The sequence below is a fragment of the Falco rusticolus genome, chromosome 19, assembly GCF_015220075.1.
Source record: "Falco rusticolus isolate bFalRus1 chromosome 19, bFalRus1.pri, whole genome shotgun sequence".
Taxonomy (NCBI): domain Eukaryota; kingdom Metazoa; phylum Chordata; class Aves; order Falconiformes; family Falconidae; genus Falco; species Falco rusticolus.
This window is the reverse complement of record NC_051205.1, coordinates 721,646-746,603: the sequence shown is the minus strand read 5'-3', so window position 1 is coordinate 746,603 and position 24,958 is coordinate 721,646. Positions and strand designations below refer to the sequence as shown.

The 24,958-nt window shown below is 63.0% G+C and overlaps 5 protein-coding genes across 15 annotated transcripts; 3 read left to right on the top strand and 2 right to left on the bottom strand.

The window, feature by feature from the left end:
• Positions 1 to 1,716: 1,716 nt before the first annotated feature.
• MINDY1 (MINDY lysine 48 deubiquitinase 1) lies at positions 1,717 to 6,951 on the bottom strand. Of its 7 annotated transcripts, none has more exons than XM_037411968.1 (11): positions 6,839 to 6,951; positions 5,358 to 5,466; positions 4,484 to 5,124; positions 4,306 to 4,363; positions 4,137 to 4,201; positions 3,839 to 3,997; positions 3,122 to 3,224; positions 2,885 to 3,027; positions 2,597 to 2,788; positions 2,347 to 2,481; positions 1,717 to 2,203 (listed from the first exon to the last, which is right to left on the bottom strand). In XM_037411968.1, exons 3-11 carry the CDS (start codon positions 4,994 to 4,996, stop codon positions 1,733 to 1,735), a joined length of 1,839 nt encoding a protein of 612 aa, XP_037267865.1. In that variant the 5' UTR covers positions 4,997 to 5,124; positions 5,358 to 5,466; positions 6,839 to 6,951; the 3' UTR covers positions 1,717 to 1,732. The 7 variants fall into 7 exon arrangements, 5 of the variants coding, with proteins under 5 accessions (XP_037267865.1, XP_037267864.1, XP_037267866.1 ...); XM_037411967.1 differs by having other exon boundaries at positions 6,850 to 6,948; XM_037411969.1 differs by having other exon boundaries at positions 1,717 to 2,183; positions 2,339 to 2,481; positions 6,878 to 6,920.
• A 1,055-nt stretch (positions 6,952 to 8,006) lies between these two features.
• Positions 8,007 to 11,680, top strand: PRUNE1 (prune exopolyphosphatase 1). Its single transcript, XM_037370790.1, has 8 exons — positions 8,007 to 8,142; positions 9,335 to 9,439; positions 9,514 to 9,719; positions 9,949 to 10,133; positions 10,212 to 10,370; positions 10,461 to 10,555; positions 10,639 to 10,797; positions 10,947 to 11,680. The coding sequence occupies exons 1-8, from the start codon at positions 8,104 to 8,106 to the stop codon at positions 11,265 to 11,267; spliced, it is 1,269 nt and encodes a 422-aa protein (XP_037226687.1). The 5' UTR covers positions 8,007 to 8,103; the 3' UTR covers positions 11,268 to 11,680.
• A 115-nt stretch (positions 11,681 to 11,795) lies between these two features.
• Positions 11,796 to 14,388, top strand: BNIPL (BCL2 interacting protein like). 2 transcript variants are annotated; one of them, XM_037370791.1, is made up of 9 exons: positions 11,796 to 12,031; positions 12,247 to 12,332; positions 12,410 to 12,579; positions 12,657 to 12,791; positions 12,901 to 13,003; positions 13,088 to 13,219; positions 13,318 to 13,404; positions 13,553 to 13,651; positions 13,730 to 14,388. In XM_037370791.1, exons 2-9 carry the CDS (start codon positions 12,250 to 12,252, stop codon positions 13,770 to 13,772), a joined length of 852 nt encoding a protein of 283 aa, XP_037226688.1. In that variant the 5' UTR covers positions 11,796 to 12,031; positions 12,247 to 12,249; the 3' UTR covers positions 13,773 to 14,388. The 2 variants fall into 2 exon arrangements, with proteins under 2 accessions (XP_037226688.1, XP_037226689.1); XM_037370792.1 differs by having other exon boundaries at positions 13,481 to 14,388.
• Positions 13,981 to 18,777, bottom strand: CDC42SE1 (CDC42 small effector 1). 4 transcript variants are annotated; one of them, XM_037370793.1, is made up of 5 exons: positions 18,641 to 18,777; positions 15,647 to 15,844; positions 15,451 to 15,561; positions 15,144 to 15,218; positions 13,981 to 15,006 (listed from the first exon to the last, which is right to left on the bottom strand). In XM_037370793.1, the coding sequence occupies exons 2-4, from the start codon at positions 15,698 to 15,700 to the stop codon at positions 15,147 to 15,149; spliced, it is 237 nt and encodes a 78-aa protein (XP_037226690.1). In that variant the 5' UTR covers positions 15,701 to 15,844; positions 18,641 to 18,777; the 3' UTR covers positions 13,981 to 15,006; positions 15,144 to 15,146. The 4 variants fall into 4 exon arrangements, with proteins under 4 accessions (XP_037226690.1, XP_037226693.1, XP_037226692.1 ...); XM_037370796.1 differs by lacking the exon at positions 18,641 to 18,777 and adding an exon at positions 17,692 to 18,235; XM_037370795.1 differs by lacking the exon at positions 18,641 to 18,777 and adding an exon at positions 17,499 to 17,651.
• Positions 18,778 to 20,860: 2,083 nt separating this feature from the next.
• Positions 20,861 to 24,883, top strand: MLLT11 (MLLT11 transcription factor 7 cofactor). The gene is made up of 3 exons (XM_037411807.1): positions 20,861 to 21,117; positions 21,261 to 21,398; positions 23,046 to 24,883. The coding sequence occupies exon 3, from the start codon at positions 23,053 to 23,055 to the stop codon at positions 23,320 to 23,322; it is 270 nt and encodes an 89-aa protein (XP_037267704.1). The 5' UTR covers positions 20,861 to 21,117; positions 21,261 to 21,398; positions 23,046 to 23,052; the 3' UTR covers positions 23,323 to 24,883.
• The last annotated feature ends 75 nt before the right edge of the window (positions 24,884 to 24,958 follow it).

The following is a 24,958-nucleotide window of genomic DNA, read 5'->3' as shown; positions in this document are numbered from 1 at the left end:
AGGCAGGGCGGGCAGCGCGGGCAGGGGATGGCAGGGCAGCGCGGGCAGGGCGGCGCAGGGCAGCGCAAGGCAGCGCAGGCAGGGCAGGCAGCGCGGGCAGGGGCTGGCAGGGCAGCGCAGGCAGGGCGGGCAGCGCGGGCAGGGGCTGGCAGGGCAGCGCGGGCAGGGCAGCGCAGCAGGACTCGGGGTGAGGCCCCGGCCAGGGCCGGCGGCACCCCCTGCCCGGGGCCACCGGGCCCAGGCGATGCCCCGGGGCCGCCGAGCCCGCGCGGGGAGGGCGCCGCCAGCGTCCCCCCCCCCCGCCCGGGGCGGTTCTGGGAGCGATCCTGCTGGGAAAGGGGAAAACCCTGGAACGTTCCGGTCACGGGGAGGGAAAAACAGGCCCGGGAACGTGGCTGGGCACCGGGTCACGGCCCGGACCCTGCACCGGGGGCTCGCGGGGGTTCGCCCCGGCTGGGGGCACCGGGGCAGGGCAGGGCCGGGGCAGGCGGGGGCCGCCCGCAGGCACAGCCCAGCCCCGGCGGGGCCGGAGGCCAGGCCCGGGCCCTCGCAGCGCCCCGGGAGGCACCGCCCCCCCCGGCCCGGCCCGCTCGGAGGAGCCGGGGGGTCCCGCCGCGCCGGGCGGGGACCGAGGCCCGGGGCCGCCGGCGGGCGGCGGCCGGGAAGCACCGGGGGGAACCTCGCCGGGGCCTGGGGCGGGCGGACCCCCCCCCCCACAGCGCCCCGCTGGGCCCGGGGCTGCCCGCCCCTCACCGGGCCCGCGCCCGCCGCAACGGGGCGGCCCGGGGCACCGGGAACCAGCCCCCGCCCCACCGCGGCCCGGCCACAGCCGCCGCCCCGGCCCGGCCCAGCCCGACCCTCCCGGAGCGAGGCCGGTCCCGCCGCAGCCCGGAGGCCGCAGCCCCCCCCCCCCCCCCCCCCCCCGTCCCAACTCACGCGCCGCCGCCCGGAGCCGCCGCCGCCGCCTCGCGCTGCCGCTGGCCCCCCCCGCGCGCCCCGCGCCAGGCAGCGGGCGGGAGTGACGTCACCGCCAACGCCGCGGGCCCGCGGGGAGCGGGGCCTGCCGAGGGGCGGGGCGGGGCGGCGCGCCAGGCCAGAGCAATCCAGCGCCGGCACCGCGAGCGGCGGGCCGCGCCCGCTACACGTACGCCCTGCGCGCAGTCCTGTACGCCCGCTATATGTCCCCTGTCCGTACCCCTGTGCAGCCCCCATCCCCGTCCCTATACACCCCACACACATACCCCTGTGTATGCCCTTCGCCCATCCCGATACATGCCCATATGCTCTCTACACATACCCACGTGCATGCCTGATGCCCATCCCACACGGCCCCCGTATGCACCCCTATGCATACTCTACACGCACCCTATTCATCCCCATATGCACCTCGATACATCTCCTATGCACCCCCATACCTCCTGCACACACACCCCTATATGCCCCCTATAGTCACGCCCATGCACGCCCTATACCCACCCCTGTGCACCCCTATACACCCCCTATACGTCCCCTATAGCTCCCCCACCCCACACACCCCCCCGGCAGCGCTACCGGTGCGCGGCGACCCCTGCCGGCCGCGCCGTGCCACCGCACCCCACGGGGGGCCCCGACCCCGCGTGTCCGTGGGCGCGGAGGGTCCCCTCACCCCAAACCCCCGACCCCGCGTGTCCGTGGGGCACGGAGGTCCCGCTGGTGTCAGACAGCCGGACCCCTGAGCACGGGGACAAGTCCTTTATTTGCCAAGGGCTAAGGCCACGTTTTGGACACGGGGGTGCGTGTCCCCCCTCGACGCATGTCCCCCCGCGTCTCGGAGCAGGGACTCTCCCTGAGTGGGACCCCCCGGGTGGGACCCCCCCGTGTTAAGGCCACTTGGAAAGGTTTGGGTGGTCCCGGCAGTAGGTAAGGATGGACACCCCCTCGCCTGTGTCCCCCACTCCTGTTCCCAGGGACCCCCACGGGGTGTCCCTGGAAGACAGAGGAGCACAGGGAGTCGGGGTGCTGCGGGCGCGGGGACCCCACCACATGCCCCAGCCTGGCCAGGAGCCGGGGGGGGCCACGGCAGGAACGGGGCAGGGGCCCCCCAGGGGGCCGGGCACAGGGCGCTACAAGAGGGTGCAGTCCAAGTCAGGCTTCTGCCGCTGCCTCCGCTCTCCAGCTGCCCGGCCACCCGGCTGCGCGCGACCCTGCGGGCACAAGAAGGGGGCTGGCGAGGGGGAGGAACCCCCCATCATCCCAGGGGGACGCTGCCACCCTCCCCGGGACCGGCCGGGGGGCAGAGCAGGGGGATGAGGGGGTGAGAAGCACCCGCGCCCCACACTGCAGTCCCGTGAGGGAGCACCTGGTTACCTGCGCCGGGACCTGCTGCTGCCGCTGCTGCTGCTGATACTCCTCCTGCTGCAGCTGGCGAGCGAGCTCCAGGTCACTGAGCGCAGAGGGGTCCTGTCCCTGCTGTTGCTGCAGCGACAGGGCGATCATGTAATCCTGGGGGGGCGCAGAAAGAGAGCGGGGGCTCAGCACAGTGGCCCAAACCCTGCAGCGATCCCCCGGAGCCGAGATGAGACTCACGTGTCCCCTGCTGCCAGCAGGTGTCCACTACCTGGTCCACTTGTCTCTGCTGGAGCCGGTGGTCAAGGGGGGCCGCGGCAGCCCCCTCCTTGCCCGGAGCGTGGCTGAGGTGAAAATCGGTGTCGCAGAAGCAGCTGTCTCCATCCACGTTGTGGAGGCTCTCCCAGACCACCCCCTCCTCCTGCAGGAAGCCCTGGTCTGTCACCAGCAGGTAAAGGTGGCCCTGGAGAGAGGGGAGGGGGGGGGAGTCAGCCCCTACCAGCGCTGGGGAGGGGGGCTGCCGGCTCGAAGGAAGCCGGGGAAGGGGCCGGAGCCGCACCTTGTGCTTGATCATGGTGCTGAAATGGTTATTGCGGAAGAAGGCGCTGAGCTCGCCCTCCCTGACAGCGGCCGTGAGCTCGCACAGCCCGTGGTAGGTCAGCTGGGAGGCCGTGGACTCCAGGAACTGCTCAGCCACCAGCCCTGGGGTGAGAGCGGGGTGGGAGCGGGGCCGGGGTGTCGAGGCCCCCCCCAGGGACCCCGGGGAGCGGGCGGCTGGGCGGTGGGGGGCCGGTACCTTCACTGACCAGGCTGGAGTCGCTGGCCTGTTTGCAGGTGATGATCTTCTCCACCAGCTGGTTGTAGCTGAGCTTGCCCACGGCGCGCACCACCTCTGGGCTCTGCGGGGAGATGCTGGGGGGTGAGCACTGGGTCTGGGGGGACCTGCCCTACCCCTCACCCACCGCCCAGGGCGAGAGGAGGATGCCCTGAACCTTCTCCAAGCAACGCTCCGTCACGGGGATGTCCAAGAAGCTGAGCTGGTGGCTTCCACTGTGGGGATGGACCCACCAGAGAAGGGGCTGGGCTGGAAGGGACCCTCACAGAGCATCCAGCCCAACCTCCCACCCACGCCACGGGCAGGGACATTCCTCTAGCTCGGCGTGCTCAGAGCCTCTGCACTCCTCCATGATGGGGCACCCGCAGCTTCTCTGGGCAACCCCTGCCAGTGCCTCACTGCCCTCGTCATTAATTTCTTCTTCACGTCCCATCTAAACCTACCCTCTTTCAGTTTAAAACCATTGTCCCGTCATGGTAAAAAGCCTCTCTCCATCTTTCCTATAACCCTTCTTACATATTGAGGGCTCTTCTTGGTCACCTTCTCCAGGATAAACAACCCCAAGACTCATCTTCTCGAAGATGAACCCCAGCTCTTCATGAAAGAGGTGCTGCAGCCCTTGGATGACCCCGCAGCCGCCCCTGGACCGACGGTGGGACAGCCGTGGGGCCAGCTCACCTGGGGGTCCACCAGCCAGCCGTGGTAGAGCGGGACATTGAGGAGGTCGAAGACAATGCACTCGGGCGTGTACTCAAAGTCCGAGACACCTGTGAACCGCACGTTGACATCCAGCCCCGTCGAGAGCTTGGGGAGGACTGTCATGGTGTCGTTGATGTTCTGGGGGGGGGCAGAAAGAAGCGGGGCTTGCTCGGGAAGCTGGGTGGCACCCCAATCCTTGCAGCCCAAGGCCACCAGTGCTCCATGAGATGGAGGGGATCGATTTTTGGGCTGGGTGACACGCGGCCTCGCTCCTCACCTGCTGGAAGTTGAGCTGCAGCCCCTCCGATGGCTCCCGGGGTTGGGTGGACAAGATGCACTCCCCTGCAAGGCAGCGCGGTCAGCTCCCAGCGAGCCGGTTAACCGCGGCACGCTGCCATCCCGGCAGCGGGGCAAGGGTGACGGGTCCCGGGGAGCTCCCCGCTCACCCAGATGTGCCATCAGCTCCTCGGCCGTGATCACCTCCTTCTGCGGGGGCAGCTTCACCTGGAAGCACGAGACACGTTGGGGACTGGCCCCCGGCTCCTTCCCCTGACGGTCCAGGGGGAACCGACCACGATCCCGCCTCGCCAGCCCGCCCAGACCCGCCCCCTGCAGCCCACTTGCCTTCCACTGCAGGAAGAGGATGTTCATGATGGCCAGGAGCGGGCAGGGCCCATTCTCGCTCTGCGTGATGATGGGTGTCCGCTCGCCTTTCCAGGTGATCCACTTCACACAATAAAAATCTGCCTCTGCTTCCCGACTGGGGGTCTGGGTTCGGGGGGGCTCAGCTGGTAACCCCACCGCCCCGGCGCTCGGGCTGGGCATGGGGGCACCTGGCAGGGACCCCCTGCCCTCAGCAGGCTGTTTGCCCTCAGCGGGCTGCTTCTCCTCAGCATCTTCCCGCAGATGCTCATTGGAGGGGAGATGTGGGGCACTGCTCGGCTGCCCCACGCCAGGGAGGGAAGGCACGGCCACTTCCCCACCCTGCAGCACGGTGACTTGCCCGTCCAGTGCTGGGCTCTCCCGACCACCAGCTGGCATTTCTTCCCTAGTGGGGGTCTCCTCGGGGGGCTGGCAGGTCCCTTCGCCGCTGGAAGGGGCTGGGAGTGCCCCTTCCTGCTCAGGCGGGTGCTCCATGGGAGCAGGCGGTAGTGGGACCCTCACTGTGGCGTCCTGCCTCAAGTGGGTCTGGCTCAGGCCCCTGGGAACGCTCCGGGTCTGTCCAGGATCAGCTGCATCCCAAACCTCTCCCTTAGAAGGTAAAACTTGGGTATTTCAAGAAAAAAAAAATCTGTGTTAGTCCAATTTGTTTACCAGCTATGGCTCGTTTAGCTTAGAATTTTTTTGCCCCATCCCTTTACATTCACTTAAATAATGAAAAATAAAACGTTGGCTGTTGAAACCTCTAAATCGCTGTTAAAAAAATTAATGCCGTGGATGTGTGCGGATTTTATCTGCCTCCCGTTTCCAAAGAAAGAGGGGAAAATCCCAAACCTACCTGGGAAGAACTGAGGGGTTCGGATGGAGCCAAAGCGGTGTGGGGGAAAGGTCAGAGTTCTGTGCTCCCGCCAGGGTTTTCCTGCAAACACAGCTTGGCGAAGATGCTCCTGCAAGAGATTTGGACAATTTGGCTTTTAAATAGTCACCAGAATCGGAAAATTTGGCCTTGAAATACTCAAAGAGATTTGGGAAATTGGGCTTTTAAACACTCCGTGCAGGCAGGAGCACAGCTGCTCTGGCTTCAACTTGGTTTTCTGTCCTGTCCCTCGCTGGTCCCCCTGCCAAAGCACTGCCCGGCATGTCCCACCACGGCACGTCCCCCCATGCCAGCTCACTGGGACCCCCTTAGCCCCTAACCCTCCTGCGCCTGGCGCAGGCTGCGCTCCCGGCCACAGTCAGGGACCCGCTCTGTGAAGCCCCCCCGTATTCCCAAGGGAGCCGGGGATGCTCAGAGAGGGACAGAGGCAACAACAGCGACAAAAGAGCGATGGAAATGCCCGGGCAGGGTGGAAACAGGGGGGAAAAGGGGCTTCTGGGGGGCAGTAGTGACAGCCCAGGAGAAAATCCAGGGGTCAGTGACCTCTGAGCTGTTCCCAACTCTTTTAGGGCCAGAGCGGAGGGGTCCTGGGGGAAAGAAAAGGAGGGGGACGGTGCCTGATGGCAACCATATTATTATTATTATTATTATTATTGTTTCGTTGTTTTGTTGTTATTAGATTAGTGCAGACATAAATAAATATTCTCGAGAAACAGATATCTAGGTAAATGAATAGTATTAGTAAATAAATAAACAATATGCTCGATAGACAGGTAGATAGATAACCAATATTCTTAATAAATAAATCCATAAATACATACGCCAAACAATCCCTAGAAATAAATAACGTGGAAATAAATAAATATTCTTTATAGATATATAGGTAAGTAAATAAGTAGTGCTATTAACTAAACTAATAAACAATTTTGATAGATATGTAGATGATAAATAAATAGTCTTAATAACTAAACACACACATATGTACATGTTCTTTAAAAATCAATAAAATCAAATTAAATATGCTTTTAAAAAAAAGGAATAGCGAGAGGCTCTGCGTGGGCACAGAGGAGCGAGCACCCCCTCCCCAGCCTGCTGCCCAGCTGGGTTGGTGTCCGGCGAGGCACCGGGAGCTGGAAAAACCGGCTGGGGGCAGCTGGCACAGCCCTGGCCGGCGGGCACCGGGGTGGGACGGGGCCGGCAAGAGCCTCGGGAGCCGCCCTGCCTCAGTTTCCCCACCCAGTTAGCATCAGCAGCCGAGCATCAGCAGCTGGGCTGAGGGTCAACCAGACCCCCAACCTCAACCCACCTCCGCTGCCCCCGAACACGCCCACCGTCGCTCCCACAGCCCCGGTGTCGCCCGTGTCTGTGCCTGGCCCAGCACGGGGCAGAGGGGTCACCAACCCGCAGCCCCACGCCACCCCGCAGCCCCACGCGCGCTTTACTCCACAGCCACCTTGCTGCTGTCGCTTCCCCACTCCCACCTTCTTTTCCTCTTTTTTCCTTCTTTTTTCTCCTTTTTTCCTTCTTTATTCCTTTTTTCGTTTTTCCTTTTTCCCTCCTGTCTCCTTTTTTCCTCTTTTTTCCTTCTCCTTCTTTTTTCTTTTTTCCCTTCTTTCTCCTTTAGTCCTTTTTTCCTTTTTCCTTCTGCTTTCCTTTTTCCTTCTTCTTCCTTCTTTCTCCTTTAGTCCTTTTTTCCTTTTTCCTTCTGTTTTCCTCCTTTTTCCTTCTTCTTTCCTCCTTTTTCCTTCTTCTTTCCTCCTTTTTTTCTCCTTTTCCCCCTTCTTTCTCCTTCTTTAGTCCTTTTCACCACCTTTTCTCTCCTTCCTCCTTTATCCCTTCTTTACTCCTCCTTTTCCCCTTCCTTTTGCCTTTTTTCCTCCTTTTTTCCTCCTTTCCCCGTCTTCCCCGGCCGAGCGGAGGCCTGCTTTCCACTGCTAAGCTGCACGCTCTGGCTCTCCGCCGGGAAGGCGGATTTACAGTGGCTGACGAGGAGGAGGAGGAGGAGGAGGAGGAGGAGGAGGAGGAAGGCAGCCAGGAGGGGTGGAGAGAGCAGGCAGCTGCCTGCAACCCGCCCTGTCACCAGCTCCCTCCTGCACACGGAGCTGTCGGGGCAAGGCCTGGGTGCTGGTTGACACTGAAAACTACCAGTTTCCTGGGGTTTTAACCCGTTTCGCAGGCCTGGCACTGGGCTGAGGGGAGGGGCCCCCCCCCCCAATTTCACCCCCCCGCCCCCCAGTTTCTCCCACCGACAGATCCCTGGCTCGCACACGGGCCTAGGGCTCGCCCCACACCACTAGGCCGCGGCCACTACTCTGAGGGGGGGTGATGCCACCTGGGGGTGTAATACAGTCGCGGGGGGGGTCACAGCCCACCTGGGGGTGCCTGAGGGGGGGGGGGTGCCAGGGGGGTTTCGGGGGTGTTAAGGCGGATTAGGGTCCTGGGAGAGTTGGGAGGAGGGTTGAGGGGTGTCGCCCCCACCCCGCCATTACCCCGAGAGCCCCCTCGGCGCCCGCGAAGGCTGCCGGGAAAGGGGCGGGGACAGCGGCGAGGGGGCGTAGCCCCCGCCCCTGCCCCCGCCCCTTTCCCGGCAGCCCTCGCGGGAGGCCACACCCCCGCCGCCAAGGCCTGAGGAGAGTCGGGGTGGGCTGGGCCGTACTGGGTTATACTGGGCCGGACTGGGCGGGTTGGGGCGTGGATCGCCGCCGTTATGGAGCGGTTCGTGGAGGGGAACCGGGCAGCTCTGCAGGTAGCGGGGATGGAGTGGGGGAGGGCGCTGGGGGAGACGGGGGGGAGGACGACACTGGGTGCCCAGGAAAGCGGGGGTCCTGGGGTGTAGGAGGCCTGGGGGCCCAGGGTGTTGGGGTGCGGGGGGACTGGTGTGCAGGGGGGACTGGAAGAGCAAGGTGGGCAGGAGACTGGGTGCCCAGGAAAGCAAGGCGCAGGGGGCTTGGGGGGAGCAGGGTGCAGGGGCTTGGATGCATGGAGGCTGGATGCTCAGGACAGTGGGGTGCCCAGTGGAAATGGGGTGCAGGGGGACTGCATGCCCAGGGGAGCAGCGTGTGCAGGGTCAGGGCCCCTGAGTGGGGTGCATCCATCCTCCCTGGAGAGAGGGGCTGGTTGCATGCTGCCCCTCAGCCCCACAGTCGGGGGGGGCTCTCCAGCACCCCCTACCCCACCCCTGCAGCCTCGTCCCCCGTCTTGCAGCACAGGGTGCAGGTCCCCTGTTAAATAACGGGGTTAATGCCGCAGGCAGCACTCAGTTGTTTACTTCCTTGGCTTGTACCAAATAAATGAGCAAAACTGGGTTATGGTATGAAATACTTGTCACCAAAAAAGGGCCTGGAGACAGGGCAGCTCCCTCGAGCATGACAGGACAGGCGCCAGAATCTGGGGACAGGGAATTCGTGGGGTGACATGGGTGACATTGTTTTCTTGCTGCTGCAGGCAAGAAAACAAAAAGGGGTGAAATGTCGCATTTTGAGGGACAGCCAGCCCCAAACTCGCCATCTCTGGAAAAGCCACCTTGGTCTGGGATTAAAATACCAAAGGCTCCCAGGGCTGCAATGTTGTCCCCAGATTGGGAAGGTCCCCATCCCCACTGCCACAGTCCCTCGTGGCTGGGCTGGGCTTTGCCGCTCTCGCCGAGGCCACAATGCACCTGGTTTCACACATGCGCCCCCAAAATGTGGGGCTTTCATGCCAGAAATGGATCCCAGCCAAGTCTGGTCCCAAGGGTGCCGGGCTATGTGGTGCTTCAGGGATGCCGTCAGCCTGTCTGCTGCTGGCAGCAGCTGGGAGATGGGTACTGGTGGGTGGCAGCTGTGGGTGACGTCTGCGATGAGTGGCTCCAGGGATGCTGGCGGGGAAGGGACCAACCTGGGAGTCTTTGGAGGATGGGGATGCGTTGCTGCCGTGCCTGATGCCTCCTGCCCTGGCAGGAGCATGTCCGGCATCACCAGGAGATCCATGTGGTGATGGGCAATGAGGCCTGTGACTTGGACTCCACTGTCTCGGCCCTGGCCCTGGCTTATTTCCTGGCAAAGGTGAGGCTTGCCCACTGGCTCGGGGACAGATGGTGGCTTGGGGGATGCCTCACCGGGTGTCATCCCCGCCGCAGACCTCCCCAGCTCCCAAAGCCACCTTCATCCCAGTGCTGAACATCCCTCGTGCCGACTTCGCCCTCCGGACGGAGACAACGTTTCTGCTGCGGGAGCAGGGCATCCCCGCCACCTCCCTCATCTTTCGGGATGAGATCGACCTGGGGGGGCTGCACCGCGCCGGGCTGCTCTCCCTGACGCTGGTCGATCACCACGTCCTGCCCGGGTGAGCCGGGGCAGGGGGACGCAGGGACAGCCAGGGCCACCCACCCAAAGCCTCGCTTTTTCCTCGCTTGCTTTTGGCCCAGGGTGGGTAAAACCTTCCCCTTTCCGGGGTGTTTTTAGGGTAGGAGGAGAGGAACAAAGGGGGTTTCCAGGTTCTGCTGGGGGTGACGCCTCACAGCTACACAGCAGGGCCATGCTGGGGGTCTCACCCTGCCTGTCTCGCCCACTAGCACCGACGCAGCCTTGGAAGAGGCTGTGGTGGAGGTCCTTGATCACCGGCCGTTGGAACGGGACCGAGCTCCTGGCTGCCAGGTGACAGCAGAGCTGGTGGGCTCCTGTGCCACGCTGGTGACGGAGCGGATTGCCCAAGGTCCCCCGGGTGTGCTGGACAGAACCACGGCCACACTGCTGCACGGTGAGGACGGACCCTCGCTGAGCCCTGTCCGAGGGGGACGGTGATGACTGATGGCCCCCGGTTGTCCCCCCGCCACAGGTACTATCCTCCTGGACTGCATCAACCTGAGCCCGGCTGCCGGCAAGGTGACGCCCAGGGACGTGGCGTGTGTCTCCCTGCTTGAGGCGAGGTTCCCCGAGCTGCCACCCCGCGACACCATCTTTGAAGCCTTGCAGGCAGCCAAGTTTGATGTCTCAGGTCCGTGTGCTGGGGTGGTGGCACCCACGGTGTGGCTGGGAGCGGGTACTGGTCCCCGGGGCTCACGCTTGGCCCCTCTTTGCCTCCCAGGGCTGACGACAGAGCAGATGCTGCGGAAGGACCTCAAAGTCCTCTTCGGCGACGAGCTGGCCCTCGCCATCAGTGCCATCTATATGGACCTGGAGGTGAGGCTCGGCACGGGGGGAGCTGAGGTGGGGAGTGGCACAATGGGGACACCAGCATGATGCCAGTGTCTCTCCCCCTCCAGACCTTCCTACGCCGGCCCAGCTTGCTGCAGGACCTGGATGCTTTCTGCCAGGCTCGGGGCTATGCGGGGCTGGTGGCCATGACAATCTCTTATAACGAGCGCAACGAGCCCTCCCGGCAGCTCGCCGTCTACAGCCAGCATGAGACACTCCGCAGCACGGTGAGGGACGTGCCCAGGCACCCCCGTCCCTCAGCACGGGGGTCTGGGGTAGCAGCCAGGCAGTTCTCGGCTGCAGTTTGCCCCAAAAGCCCCCCAAAGATCTTGGGGGGTGCTAGGGGGTCCCAGCCGCGGTGCTCCCTCCTTTGCAGGTGTGCCGGGCGCTGGAGGAGGCGACGATGCCATCCCTGCACCTCCAGCCCCTCCTGAGCCCCTGGTCCTGCCTGGGCACCTACACCCAGGGCAATGCTTTGGCGTCGCGGAAGAAGGTCCTGCCCATCCTGCGGGCAGCCCTGGGGGGGCCAGGCGTTACTGGGGGTCCGGAGGAAGAGGTGGTCCCGCCACCCACCCCGATGAACAGCCTGGTGGAAGAATGTCCGCTGGCCCAGGCCGTGCCCCCGCTCTGCCCCCAGGATGTCCTGGAGCGGGTCAGCCGCATTGCCGCTGGGCAGCCGCCCGGCTCCCCAAAATAAAAGTGGGTGACCAGAGACTTCTGGGGTCCGTATGAGGAGGTGGGGTCCCTGGGCAGGTCCTGGCAGGGTGCCCAGGCACCAGGGGTTGCAGCTGCCTTCAGTACAACTCGCCTGCCTTCGTTAGAGGTCAGCTCCCGGATGGAGGGAGGCCCTCGTTATTTGTCGCCCCTCCCGCCCCCGCTGGGGTTTGGTCCCCCAGGGTGGGTTTTTGGGGACCCCGTGGGCAGCAGGGCCAGGGCAGCGCTTGCACCCACTTCATGAAGGCATTGGGGCGGGGGGGGGGGGTTTAACGAGTTCTTGTTCTTCCTCCCTCGGGGGGATGTGGGGGGCCCCGGCTGGTGGGTCCAGACACGCAGCTGGCCCAGAACTGTCACCCACAGACTCAGAGGATTAAATTTCCATTTTTTCTTCCACTTTTGGCTCTTGGCTCTTCTTCCATGATGGGTCTGGCGTCGTCCCACTCACCCCAGGGTGCCTGGCATGGCCCCCACCCTCCCAGGGGGTGAACCGTCTCTTTTCCTGGGGTGCAGACCCCCCTGCCAATATCCCCTCTGGGTCAGAGGAGCATTTCGGGCCGGGGGGGGGGGGCTCGGTGTGGCCGAACCCCCAAATCCAGCTCAGCCAGGAGGAAACCGGTTGTGCCACCACGAGCTGTGGCCTCTGCCGGCTGCGAATGCGGCCAAACCAGTTTGGATGAGCCACCAGTGCCGTCACCGGAGCCCTTCATCTGTGGGGAGCCACAGGGGGAGAGAGGCTCCCCAGAGGTGAGCAGCCCCGGTGCCGGGAGTCTCTGAGGTCTCGTAGAGGGTTGAGTGGGGCCGCGACGGGGTTCCCTGCGGAGCGTCTGGGCCATCTCCTTGCAGCGGGGTGTGCTGTTTGCTTTCAGTTTGCAAACAGGGCAGGACGGGTTGGAAATGGGGACAGTTCGGTAGGGGGAACCCCTCGGGGGCTGGTCCTCACGGGGCTGGCGTCTCTGCAGGTGATGGCAACAAGGATGGCCACCGTGATGGCCACCGGGGATGGCCTGGACCTGAGCGAGGAGTGGCAGGATGAAGACTTCCCTGGGTAAGGGAGCGATGGGAGCGGCACCCCCAAACCTGCTCCCCAGCCCGGGGTCCCGCTTGACCCCCTGTCCCTGCCAGGCCCCTGCCGGAGGAGTGCCTGGGGGCCGGGGGTGCCCTGCGGCGCATGCGGAGGCGGCTGCCGGCGCTGGAGCGGACCGAGAGCACCGATCGCTCGCCCGACGCCAGCATCGACCTCGACCTGGATGCGCTGGAGACACCCACAGGCAGCGACGGCTTCGAGTGGGAGGGTGAGACCCGGCCGGGGTGGGGGCGCGGGGACCCCCGGTGCCTCGCCGCCGGTGCCGTGCTAACCGGCTGCCTGCAGAGGAGCTGCCGCACGCCTGGGCCTTCGCCGAGGGGGCTGGCAGCCGGTGGGAGCCGGACACGGAGGACGAGCAGCCGGAGGAGAGCGTAGATCTGAGCGCGGTGGAGCCCTACAGCCGAGTCCTCTCCCACGGGGGTAACGCGGGGCCGGGTGCCCGGGGTGGGACTCCTGGGTCCCCTCCCTGAGCACGCGGGGTCTGGGGGGGACGGCAGGCGCTGGCTGTGCCACCCTCCACTCTGGCCAGGGTACGACAGTGAGGGCTTCGGCGCCATCCTGCTCTTCGCCGCCTGCCACCTCCCGGATAGCAGCATCCCCCGGTACAGCTACGTGATGGAGAACCTGCTCAGGTGGGGTCCCGGGGGGGACGGGATCCTTCCCATATGCCCTATGCCTCAGTTTCCCCAAGCCGATGGGTTGCACCACCCCTCCAGGTACATCATGGGCACCCTGGAGAGGACAGTGGCCGACCGCTACATCCTGGTGTGCCTGAGCGGGGCGGCAGCACGGGGACAGATCCCCTCCTTCAGCTGGATGAAGCGGTGCTACCGAGCGATGGATCGGCGGTGAGCGTGCAAGGGCTCCCAGTGAGCGTGCCGGAGCGGGGGTGGCAGCGAGCGTGCCGGGATGGCGGCGAGCCCTGGAGCATCCCCATCCTTCCCAGGCTCCGGAAGAGTCTCCAGGCTGTGATCATCGTCCACCCCACCTGGTACATCAAGGCGCTTGTGACGCTTTTCCAGCCCTTTCTCAGGTAGGGCTGCTTGCACCCACGTGTGCAAGGCCTTGCACGAGGACCTTCGCCTCCTCGCCGGTGCCTCCTGTGCCAGCTCCTGGTGAACCAGCCCCATCACACAAGGGTGTAACGAGCTGGGGGGCCTCGGCGCCCCCATCTCCCCCAGCCCCACCTTCAGCGGCAAGGTCCGGTTTGCTGCCAGCCTGCGGGAGCTCTCCCGGCTTGTCCCCTTGGAGCCGGCACACATCCCCGAGCCCGTCCGGCGGTGAGCCCCCTCCCCAGGGCTGGGGTTTAAGGGGGGTGCATGCATTGCCTCCTACCAATGCTCTTCTCTCCCCCGCAGGTTAGAGCCGGGTTGGGATGGCAGCCGGGCTGCGACGCGGTGATGGGGACGCGCAGGGACGCACAGCGGTGGGATGGGGGGCTCTTGGCAGACCCGACGCCGTCCCTGAGCACCCACGGGTGAATAAAGGACATGGATGGGTGCACGGTGCCCAGTGTGGGCGGTGGGTCTCGGCTCTTCTTGGCAAATCTGGCAGTACCAGTAGCAGAGGAGGGAGGCAAGGAGCCGCGGGCAGCTCACGGACACACTCCTCGGGCCAGCACAAGGGTTTTATTTCAAGGTTGGGTTGTTTTTCCCAGGGGAGGGAAAACCGAATCAAGCATCGGCACTGGCTTACCAAGGCCAAGCGCACCGTGGGGCTGGAAAAGCACGGCTCCGCACAGGAGCATCCCAGCGTGGCATGGAGCATGGCGAGGAGGAAAGCCTCTGCCGCCTGGCCGTGATGCCTGGCACGTGCTATTTAATATTTAATCCCGGCGCTATTTAAACTATATACACCCGCGCCTGAATTCGGGAGCCCGAGTCCCTTCTTGGGTCGGGCCCCGTCCTGCCTCGGCCGGTGCTGGTGAAACGCTGGTGGCGATCCCGGGTGGAGGTGACCCCACCACAGTCCTGCCTCCGAGGTGGCGGAGGCTGCCTAGTTGGTTTTTTTGAGCTTTTTAAAAAAAAAAAAAAAAAAAAAGAAAAAAAAATCCTAAAAAAAGAAGGAAGGTGGCAGTTTACCGGCGGTGGAAATGCCAGCTGGAGGCACCGTGGGCTTGGTGGTGGTGTCGGCACTGAGCCGCTGCCGGTGAGACACCGAAGCGTTGGGCTTTAATCCCAGTTTTGCTCTTCCACGCCTTCCCGGGAGGACACCAAATCAGCCTCCGCACCAGGACAGGCCCCAGTCCCCTGGGAAAACCAAGGCACCGTGGCCCAGTGCCAAGAGGGGCCCGTGGGAGACGCTGGTGTGGAGAAAGGGAAAAGGGGGAGGATTTGGCACATCTTGGCTGCGCCCGGCAGCTCCTGGCACGCTTCGTGAGGGCAGCTGCGTCTTTTCGGCTGAGATGCCGGTCGGGTGCGAGGTGGGGGCTGCTGTCCCTGCTCCCTCCCCGCGTCACCGACCGATGCCTCCGGGAAGGAGGGATTTGCTGGGGGGAGGGGTGACAACCAAAAGCCACCGGGAGCTGGGCGAGGATTGCTCTGCATAAATTACCGCGGGGTTAAAGCGCTCGAGGTCGGCTTCTCCTCCGGTTGGGAATCAGGCAGTTCAAATTTGGGCTGAAAAAGCCAGGAATCTGCAAAGTCCAAGAGGCTGGGTTACAAAACCGCACAAGCGGGGTCTCCTTTTGGGTGTGTTATTAGCGGTGGTGCCTTGGAGGGGGGCAGCGGGTGCTCGGGGCTGCCACAGCTGCCCGCGTGGCAGGGTACTCACAGTCTACAAGACCCGGGAGTTGCTCCACTGTCGCTCCCGTCCACCCTTGGACCTCATCTCCTGGACGGCGCCAGTCTGCGGGGAAGGTGCAGAGATGTGGCATCACCGCCATGAGACCCACCACCCCCCTGTGCCATCCCATCACCCAAACATCAGGCTGCGTCACGCCAACCATGAGACCCAGCACCCAACCATGACACCCAGCATCGACACCCACCCCCCAACCGTGACACCCAGTGCCCCAACAGTGACACCCACCGCCCAACCATGAGACCCACCCCCCAAACCGTGCGCGTGGGTAGGGTACCATGGGCAGGCCTTCGCCTGCGGCCATGTCACCAGAGCCAATGTGCGTCAGGTGGACGAAGTTCATGGGCTCCCCGATCATGGAGCGGTCGATCCGTCTCCTCCTCTTCTTCTGCAAGCAGATGAAGGCCATCAGTCCCTGCTGAGCCCAGGACCCCAACCCCCGCCCCTGAACCAGCCAGGCTGAAGCTACTCACCGGCTGTGGCTTCTCTACGACACAGCAGCCCAGCTTGTGCCAGAAGTCACTCATATTCACGGCGGCCAGCTTCCCTCCGTGCCAGGCTGGCTGCCGGTGGGGGGCCGCACCGGTGCAGAGACCCCCGTGCAGGGTCACTCCATGGGGACAGGTGGGGGGACCTGATCAGGGTGGCACGGCGTGGAGAGGAGCAGCCAGCTGCAGGTGTGAAGGGAGGGGTGATGCCTGCAGTTCTGACTCCCCAAATCAACACCAAATCCATTTCCTATCGACCGAGCGGAGCCAGGAACCCCTGGCATCGCTCAGCCACCCAGAAGAATTGTCCCCGTGACCAGGGCAGGATCCGGCCCTGGCCCCAGTGCAGGACGCGGCTGAGGGATGCTGCGGCAGGATGGGGGGGGAACGGAGGCAGCCATAGCAAATCCCAACTCCCTGAGCCAGGCGGCTATAAATATCCCGGTCTTTCCGAAAAGGGGCCGGAGGTTGAGCTCTTCCGCTCTGGCTCAAAAAGCAGATGGGGGGGGGGGAAATAAACAGGGGCTCTGCCTGGCTGGTGGGACTGTACCCCAAACACCCACAGCCCCAGCTGGGGTAGCCAAGGCAGGTATGGAAAGGGGGATTCACCCCCAAAATGGGTGCTCCCCACCCCAAGGAGAGACAACTTTTACGCTGCAAAAGCACCCGGCGGCACGCACAAAACTCACCCGCCCACGAAGAGCTGTGGCCTGAGCGCAAGCTTATATCAGCCGCCAGAGAGTCCCCACGCCAGCGTGGGGGGCAGCTAGCAGCTGTGCCGAGACACGGCCAAGTTTTGCCGGAGCTCGGCCGCGGTGGCAGATGGGCGCCGGACCCCACCGCGCTGGCAAACAGGAAAAGTCCCTTCCTCTGCCCCTGCACCGGTGACACCGGATGGGTCCAAAGTCCGCGGCAGCCGGCCGGCGCTTCCTGCCCGCAGCGGGGAGGAGCAGGGCCCGTGGCCGTGACTGCTCGGTGTCGGGGCCAGCAGACCCCGAAATGCAGTGCTAAGCCCCCCTTTGGGTGCCCAGGGATGCTCCGTCCCTGCGGGATTGCATCACCTCGGCGCTGTCCCCATTCACAGCCTTGGCAGGGCCAGCGGGCAGGATGCGGCCTCAGGGTGACCTGGCTGCTCCCCCGAACGACCCCACGGCCGCGCAGCACCTGCGGCCCATCCCCTTGGCGTCAGGACACCGAGGGGGAGCGGGTGCCTGGCCTTGCCCACTCCCCCACTGCACTGCCAGCCTGGGGCCCAGCCTGGAGGCCAAGGAACGACGGAAGGAGCCCCCACCAGAGCCCCCTGTGCCCCTCACCCTGGCGCCTGGGCCCTGGCCCGCAGCCCCCCCTGCCACAAGTGCAGCTGCTGAGAACGGGCAGGTTGTGACACGTCTGGGGTGGCGTAAACCGGGGCCGTGCCCACGCCAGACCCGCGCACCAGCACCCCCCAGCACCCCCTGCCAAACTTGGCCTCTCCCCCGGGCTGTGGACGGACGGACGGACAGACGGAGCGGGGCGGGGGGGCTGCCTTTTCTTTCTAGCCCCATTTCCTTAGGAAATGAGGCTGCTGGAGCCGGCCCCCGCCATAACACCCCAGCTCGCTGTCGGATCCGGCAGTGCAGCGGAAAGGCCTTCGGGGTGGGGGGGTACCCCCCAAATTCAGCATCGCAACCACTCCCCAGGGCGCTGGAAGAGCCTCTGCAGGGAGCCCCCCAGGAGCAGGCTCAGCCTTGTACAAGCCATCAGTGAACCCCCGTACAAACCCCGAGGGGTTCAAGCTGCTGCAACTCCCCACTTGGACCCCTCCTCCCTGCCCCCAAACCCATCCCCCAGCACCCACCAGGCCTCACGTCCCCGTGCCCAGTGAAGGGTGACGGCTGGGGCCAGATCCGGCCGCTCTCCCGGCTCCGGGTGGTTGTCGGTGGTGGGTCCTGCAGGCCGCAGCCGCCCCAGCTCCCCCCAGCTGGGGGTCTCACGTGCCCCCCTCCCCGTTTGCCCACCCCTGCGCTGAGTTGTGTCCGGTCTCAGCCCACCTGGGTGATGGGGCCTGGCCCTTCAGTGGCCCCCGGGGAGGGCGGCTCATGGGCCCGTGCCGGCATGCACAAAATGACTTCCCTGTTGGGAAACCACCGCTCGGCAGCTCTGCGTCACCGGCGGGGGACCAGGGAGAGGGGGGAGGCTGTTCAGTGGGGCGGGGGGTTGCACTGCAGGCCTCCAGCACCGGGGGTCACCCACCCCAAGGGTGCCCACTGGGGTCCCCCCAAGCTCAGAGGGAGGGCAGTGTGCGGGAACGGGGCCGTGCTGGACAAGAGACCTGGGACCCCCCCCAGTTGCAGGCCCAGAACCCCCAGGATGGGGTGCCAAACTGGAGGAGAACCCCCTTTTGCGTGGGATGGTCACGGCTGCCAGCCTGGGAGCACTGGGTGCCAGCAAGGGTGGGGGTCCCGTGGGGCTCGGTAGGGCTGGGAGGCGGCAGAAGGGCTGGAGGCCCTGGGGGTCACTCTAAGGCTGGGGGGTCCCGGCTGGGCTGGAGGTCCCAGAAGGGCTGGGGACCTCAAGGGTCCTGTAGGGTTTGGGGGTCCTAGTGGGGCTGGGGGGGTCCCGGTGGGGCTGGGGACCCCTGAGGTCCCAGCAGGGCTGGGGGGTGCCAGTAGGGCTGGGGGGTGCCAGTGGGGCTTGGAAGCCCGGGGGTCCTGGTAAGGCGGGGAGGCGTCCCGATAGGACTGGGGGTCCCGGTAGGGCTGGGGGAGTCCGGACAGCGTCGGGGAGTCCAGACAGGGCTGGGGGGTCCGGACAAGGCCGGGGGTCCCGGCAGGATTCCCCGGTCCGACCCGAGGGCTGCAAGGTGGGGGTCCTCCCGCCGCCCCCTGCCCGTCCCGCTGCGCTGCCCGCCTTCCCACGGCGCGATCGAGGGCCCTTCCGCGGGGTCGCACGCCTCGGGGGGGCCGCTCCCGCTCCCGCTCCCGGTGGCGGCCTCATTACCTGCCCCGGCGCAGGGTGCGGGGTCCCGGTGCAGGTCCCGGTGCCGGTGCCCAGCTCGCAGCGGCCAGGCGTGGCCCGGCGGGTGCGGGACGCGGCGCTCCCCCGCCGCCCGGCTCGGCTCGGCCCGGCCCGGCCCGGAGCACAGCTCCTACCCTGGCCGCCGCCGGCATTGCAGCGGCCGCCGCCGGGCCGGGAGGGGCCGGCGGGGCCGGGGGTCCCCGGGGCCCCGGTGGGGATGGGGGTCCTGGGGTCCCGGTTGGGCTGGGGGCCCCCGAGGTCCCAGAAGGGCTGGGGGGGCCTGGTAGGGATGGGGGTCCTGGCAGGGCTGAGGGTCCTGGCAGGGCTGGGGGTCCCAGGGGTCCTGGCAGGGCAGGGGGTCCCAGGGGTCCTGGCAGGGCAGGGGGTCCCCACCAGGGCTCTGTTACGCCCCCGTTGCTCCGGAGCCTTACTCCCACTTGTTCCGCGGATGTGCCAGAGCCCCTGGGGGACCAAAGCGCCCAAACGGGTGGGAACCCCTGGGCCACCCCGCAGCCGGCGTCGAGCAGCGTTGCACCACTGCCAGCTCAGGGCCCTTCCGCTTGCACAATGCCTACTGCCGTGCCACCGCCACCCGTCACGGTCCTGCCACTGCCATGCCACGCACCATGGTCCTGCCACCACCGCTGCCATGTGTCACTGTCCTGCCACTGCCACCCGTCAAGGTCCTGCCACCACCACCGCTGCCTGCCATGGCCCTGCCACTGCTACTGCTCATGGCCCTGCCACCGCCACCGCTGCCTGCCACAGTCCTGCCACTGCCATGGCTGCTGGCGAAATCCCGCAGCCCCAGCCACCGGCCAAGCCGGACTGGGACCCTCGGGGTGTCCCCAGCCCAGCTGGAGGGACCCACACGGGGGACACTCCTGGGTGAGCCCCAGAGCGTCCCTCCCACACCAGCCCCCAAATCCCAACCATCCCCATCGCTCCCACTCCAGAAACCCCAAACAAGGCAGCACTGTCCCCGCTCAGTCGGGTCTCTGTCCTGAGCCATCGGGGCGGCCCTGGCTGATAATACCCCGAGTGTTTCAGGCGTCATTTCAGCTGAAGAGCCCTTTTTTTTTTTGCTTCTTGCACTGCCAGAGGACATTGTCCCCCCTACCCCCCCCCCCCAGTGATATGTCTGCTGGGCCTGGGCAGCCCTCCTGAAAACACCGAGTCCAAAGCCGCTGCGGTGAAGCGATTTCGGTCCCTGTGGCAGAGAGGGACCCCGCATCACCGGGTCCCCCATCTTCACCTGCAGTGTTTGGCTTCAGGTCCCTTCTCAGGGAGGGACATCACAGGTTTGGGTTGTCACATGCAAGCCACCCCTTCCATTAGGTGACACCCCAAAGCAAAGGGCTCAGGGAAGCGGATGGGTCACATCCATCTCCCTACGGAGTCACCCTGCCAAGCTGCACCCCGTGGTCTCGGGAATCCCCGAAAACACAGCAGCTGAACCCCACAGAGGGATCAGCATCCTCCACCGGGCTCCTGGTCGGCATTTCCGCGCACTGGGTGTGGCGGGGCCGAGCTGAGACCGGGTCTATTTAGGAGCAGAGGACATGGGATCCTCCTGGCTCACAGCAGCAGCAGGGAGAGGAGGAGGAGGAGGAGGAGGAGGAGGAAGAAGCAGAAATAGCATGGCTGAAAGCTGAGCGCTGGTGAAAGGGCTTGGCAGCAGCAGGAACAGGCTGCACACAGGGAACAGGGAGGAAAAGGGAGAAAAAAACCACCCTAAAGCCCCAAAGGAATGTTGATCCTGGGCAAATCCCAGGGGAGAGGCAGGCGAGGGCTGCTCTCAGCCTCTCAGGTGTGTGGGTCCAGCCTGTGCCCCCCCAAAAAGGGTGTTTTGTGGCTCAGCGGGGAGATTCGCAGGTTGGGGGGGCTGCATCGGGGTTTTCTTTGCTGCCCCGCTCCCCAGGGTCACCATCCCTGCAACACACATCAGCGCAGGGGCCATGGTCATGGCCCAGTGCCCACTGGTGCTGGGGTGGGGAGTGGGGGGCAGCAGGGCTGCATGAGGTGCCCCCCCCACCCCTTGGCTGGAAGCAGCCCTTCTCCCAGCCCTGGCCGTGATGCCAGCTTAGGGTGTCTCCCTCCTATTTCTAGCTCCACGTCTGGCTTCAGACACAAAGCCAAGATATTTTTGCCGTGCAGCATCAGGACCAAACACCTCCAGACAGCCACACCACAAAAAAAAAAAAAAACAAAACCAACAACCAACCAAACCTTATCTGTTTTTTTTTTTTTGCATCAAACCTCCCTGTGCTTGACTTGCAAAGTGCCCTCCTTCAGCCCGAGGTTTGGGGGTATCGCAGCACCCCATTTCTTGGCATGCAGGTAAAAAGAAACATTTGCCAGCTCCTTGGAGGCTGAAATCAGTCCGTTATTCCCCCAAATCCTGAGCTGAAGACTTCAGGAGTGAGCCAGGAATCGCTGCGGAAACGCTCCCATCCTCTGTAGGTTTAATATATCCCCATCTTGGGGGTCCAGCGCACAGGATCCCCTCCTGCGCGTCCGCGTCTGCTGTCCTCCCCCTCCCCAGCGCGGGTGGGAGCCGCTGACTCATCTGCCCATCGTTTCCCCCCCCCCCACGACGAAGGGGAATTCATCGAGCGGCTTCGAGGGGCTGCATTGCAGACCCAGACGCGCCAGCAGACAAAAGCATCGCTGCGACGCCTGCGGCTTCCCAGCACAAAGAGCCCGGCCGACATCGAGCTCATCCATCCATCCTCGACAGGTAAGGGACGGTGGGATGCAGGCAAGGGAGGATGAAAAGCAAGGGAATGCTTTTATTTTAGAAGAGATTTGGGTGGAGCGGGGCATTGGCACCCCAGGATTTTTTTTGAGGGGAGGGAGGTAAGCAACAGCCAGCAGGTATGAAGTGGATAAAGGTGTTTTTGCCCCCATGGGATGAGCAGACAACACTGATCCAAGGGGAGATGCTCTTCCTCAGGGGTGACATGCAGTACAGGAGGGTGGGGGTTTTTCCTAGCACTGACTGCCTTTTCTGGATATTTGACCTTTTCTTTATTTCTAGATTAATAGGCTCCCTTTTCTGCCCTTGGAAGCTTTAAAATCCGTTGTCCGCAACATCTGTCACCGTTAAATAATTTGCTGCTGTTGTGCAGAAAGATACCCAGGGATATATCCCCGGGGAGGAGGCTATTTAAAAGGACTGTGGCTCAGTTTACCCGGGGGGTTGACACAGGCGCCTTTCATAGCCTCCGAGTTACATCGGGAATCTTAAAATTAGCAGCTGGTCACCCCTCATCACAGGGACAGGGAGTGAGTGAGGGCGTGATTCAAGGTATGTCTGAATCATCCTTTAGGATTCCGATTCCCAGGGCTTGAAAGGGGGGAATCAGTGGGAAAAGGAGGATATTTTGGGTCAGCCAGTTGATTTTTTTTTCCCCCCACCTCCATTGCCAAATGCGTGGAGGTGAATGACATAATTCTGCCAGGGAAAAGCAAGTCAGCGCGGCAGTGACTCAGCTCAGGCCGTACCATGCCAGGGAAAAAGCTGAACCACATCCCCTCCCGCTCTTTCCCAATTCTCAGCTGATCAGGGTGGGGTTGCAGGAGGGATCTGCGGCATGGCATGGCATGGCATGGCGTGGCATGGCATGGCATGGCGTGGCGTGGCATGGCATGGCGTGGCGTGGCATGGCATGGCGTGGCGTGGCATGGCATGGCGTGGCGTGGCGTGGCATGGCATGGCATGGCATGGTGTGGCGTGGCATGGCATGGCGTGGCATGGCACCGGCAGGGTGGGTGGGGTGTGATGGCAACGCTGAGCGATGCTTCTTCTAGCCCCTTCTAGAGGATTCGGTCATGGTCCCCTGGGGCGATGCGATGCCACGCAGGCTGGGGAGGGAGGGGACAGCGGCTGCTCTGTGGGCAGGGGGGGATGCAGAGAGACCTCCCCCTCGCTACCCGCTCCATGGGGGGCTCAGCACAGGGAAAGGGCGAGACCCTTTTGCATGGTTTGGTGGAAAAAGGGTTCCTTTGGATGCCAGTTCCTGTCCCTCCTGGCAGAGCGGAATGTGGGGGACACTCCACCTTTGTGCGGGTGGGGAAACTGAGGCATAGGGCAAAAACTCCCATTGCACACCCCTCCAAATTATGGCTCAGAGAAGGGCCGTGATCAAGGCCACAGCTGAGACCAGTGGCAGGGCTCCAGTCTGCATTTCGACCCAGCCTAAAGTCAAACCTCCACGACACCATGCTCTCCTGCCCCATCAATTTTTTTTTCAGTGTGTGTGTGTGTATATCCTGTGGGATTTGGTCAACATGGCAATGCCTGCGAGTTGCGGCCACTTTGGGGCAACTCCTGTGCCTTCAGTAGAGCTTTTCTCCTTTCCCCTCCCCCCCTTCGCCTTCACAGCCTGAAAATGCTGGACACCATCAGCAGCCAGTATGATTCCTTCATCTACTGGAGGATGCCAATCCCGCAGCTGGACGTGGCAGAGCTGGAGGGGCTGGGGCTCAGCGACATGGCCCTCTACAAACCCAAAGGAGGGCTGGGCAAGCTCGTCGGCGAGCAGGATCAGGTCAGCCAGGACATCTCCCAAGAAGAGGACACACTGCTGCAGTTCAACAGCTTTAATTTCTGGAGAGCTCCTATCGCTAGCATTAGCTCATTAGATTTTGATCTAATTTGAAGCCCTCCTTTCTGCTCCTCCTCATCCCCCCAGCCCTCTCCCTCTCTGCTAGGCATGCGAGGATTTGATTTTGTTGTCAGTTTGGAGGGTTGTTGTTTTTGTTTCTGGGCAGTTTTTGACATCGCTAATTAACTCAGCAATTCACCCCAGCCCTGATGGTGATGGGCTCCCCACAAAGCTTCAACCTCTCGCCACCACGTCCCTCTTCCCTTCTTGCAGTAGTGCTGGAAACGCCACAACGGTGCAAGCAGGGGGTAACAGCACAGGGGGCAAACACGAGAGGAGCGGGCAGAAACAGCCACCCTGTTGCCCCATGTCCACATGCCAGCAAGCGCGGGAGGTGCTGGGGGATTTCTGCCACCACCCCACACCCCGTGGCTGTGTGACCGTCAGTGTCCCCATGCTCTGGGACAAGCGTTTGAGCTCATTTCTCGTGTGCTTTTTTAAGACACTCATTTGTGCAATGGGAGCAGCGCAGGGCTGATGGGAATCGTCTTCATTTTGCAGAAAGCATCATCCCTGCTCCTCTCCCAGGGATGCAGAAACCCTCTGTGCTCCCCTGGCCCAGTTTCTCCAAAAGCTGCTTCACTCCTTAACCTTTCCCTCAGGAATGCAAGGTGGAAGAGGCAGGGATGTGCCCAGGACATGAGCACAAACCTCTTGAAAGAAATAGTCTCTTTGAGCTTTGTGGCTTGAGCCCAAGCAGGAGAAATTATGGACATGAGGGTACATACACATGGAAATGCTCCTACCTTGTGTGGTGGGGTCAAGGCTGGATGTTCACTGCCCAAAATTTGATTTTTTTCTCCCTTTTTTATCCCCCACATGCAACTCCTGACTGAGACAGAGGCCGGGTACATCATGCGGTCCAGATGGTAACAGGGGCTGAGCTGAAAGACAGAGAATTTAGTTTGATCTTCCCCTGAAAATAAATGTTTCTGGTTCCTCACCCAATTAATCAATGCCTTTAGAAGTAACAACAAAAAAATGCTGCATTCACTCAAGTGGAAGCCTTGCATTTTCCTTGTGGAGGTTTTCACCTGTGCTCTCTGCAGGCTGAGATTTATTTCTAAGTGTCATCTCAAAATGGGGGGAAAACTACTCCTGAATCGTTTTTGGCTTTTCAACAGTTTTTTTCCCTAAGATTGTTTCTGGGCGAGTGAACATGGCTGGTTTATCTTCTTGAATGTGCTGGTTTTGGGGTTTGATTGGGGTGAAGTTATATGGAACATCCCAAAACTGTCCTAAGAACTGGGGGGGAAATACATGGCTGGGATGAGGCTGAGGCAGCACTTAATAGATGCCTCCCCCCCCCCCCCCAAAAAAAAAAAAAAAAAGGCAAATTGTGGAAATCTGTGCACTCTATTATGAAAAGGGAGCGCAGCTCTCCTGTAATCTCCAGAAACAACCCAGCCTGCTGACTTTGAACCACCCATGTAAAAAACAGAGGTGAAAAATGTAAACTTGCCTATGCAGAGCTGTTTGATTTCTGTGCTCCCAGCTGGGAAAACCTGCAGAAGTATTTATTATGAAACTTTAAATAAAATGATTTAAAAACACACACATTCCTGTGGACACTTAAAAAAATCAACGTAGACCAGCATCAAGTTCTTTCCCTCATTTGCCATTAAATTGT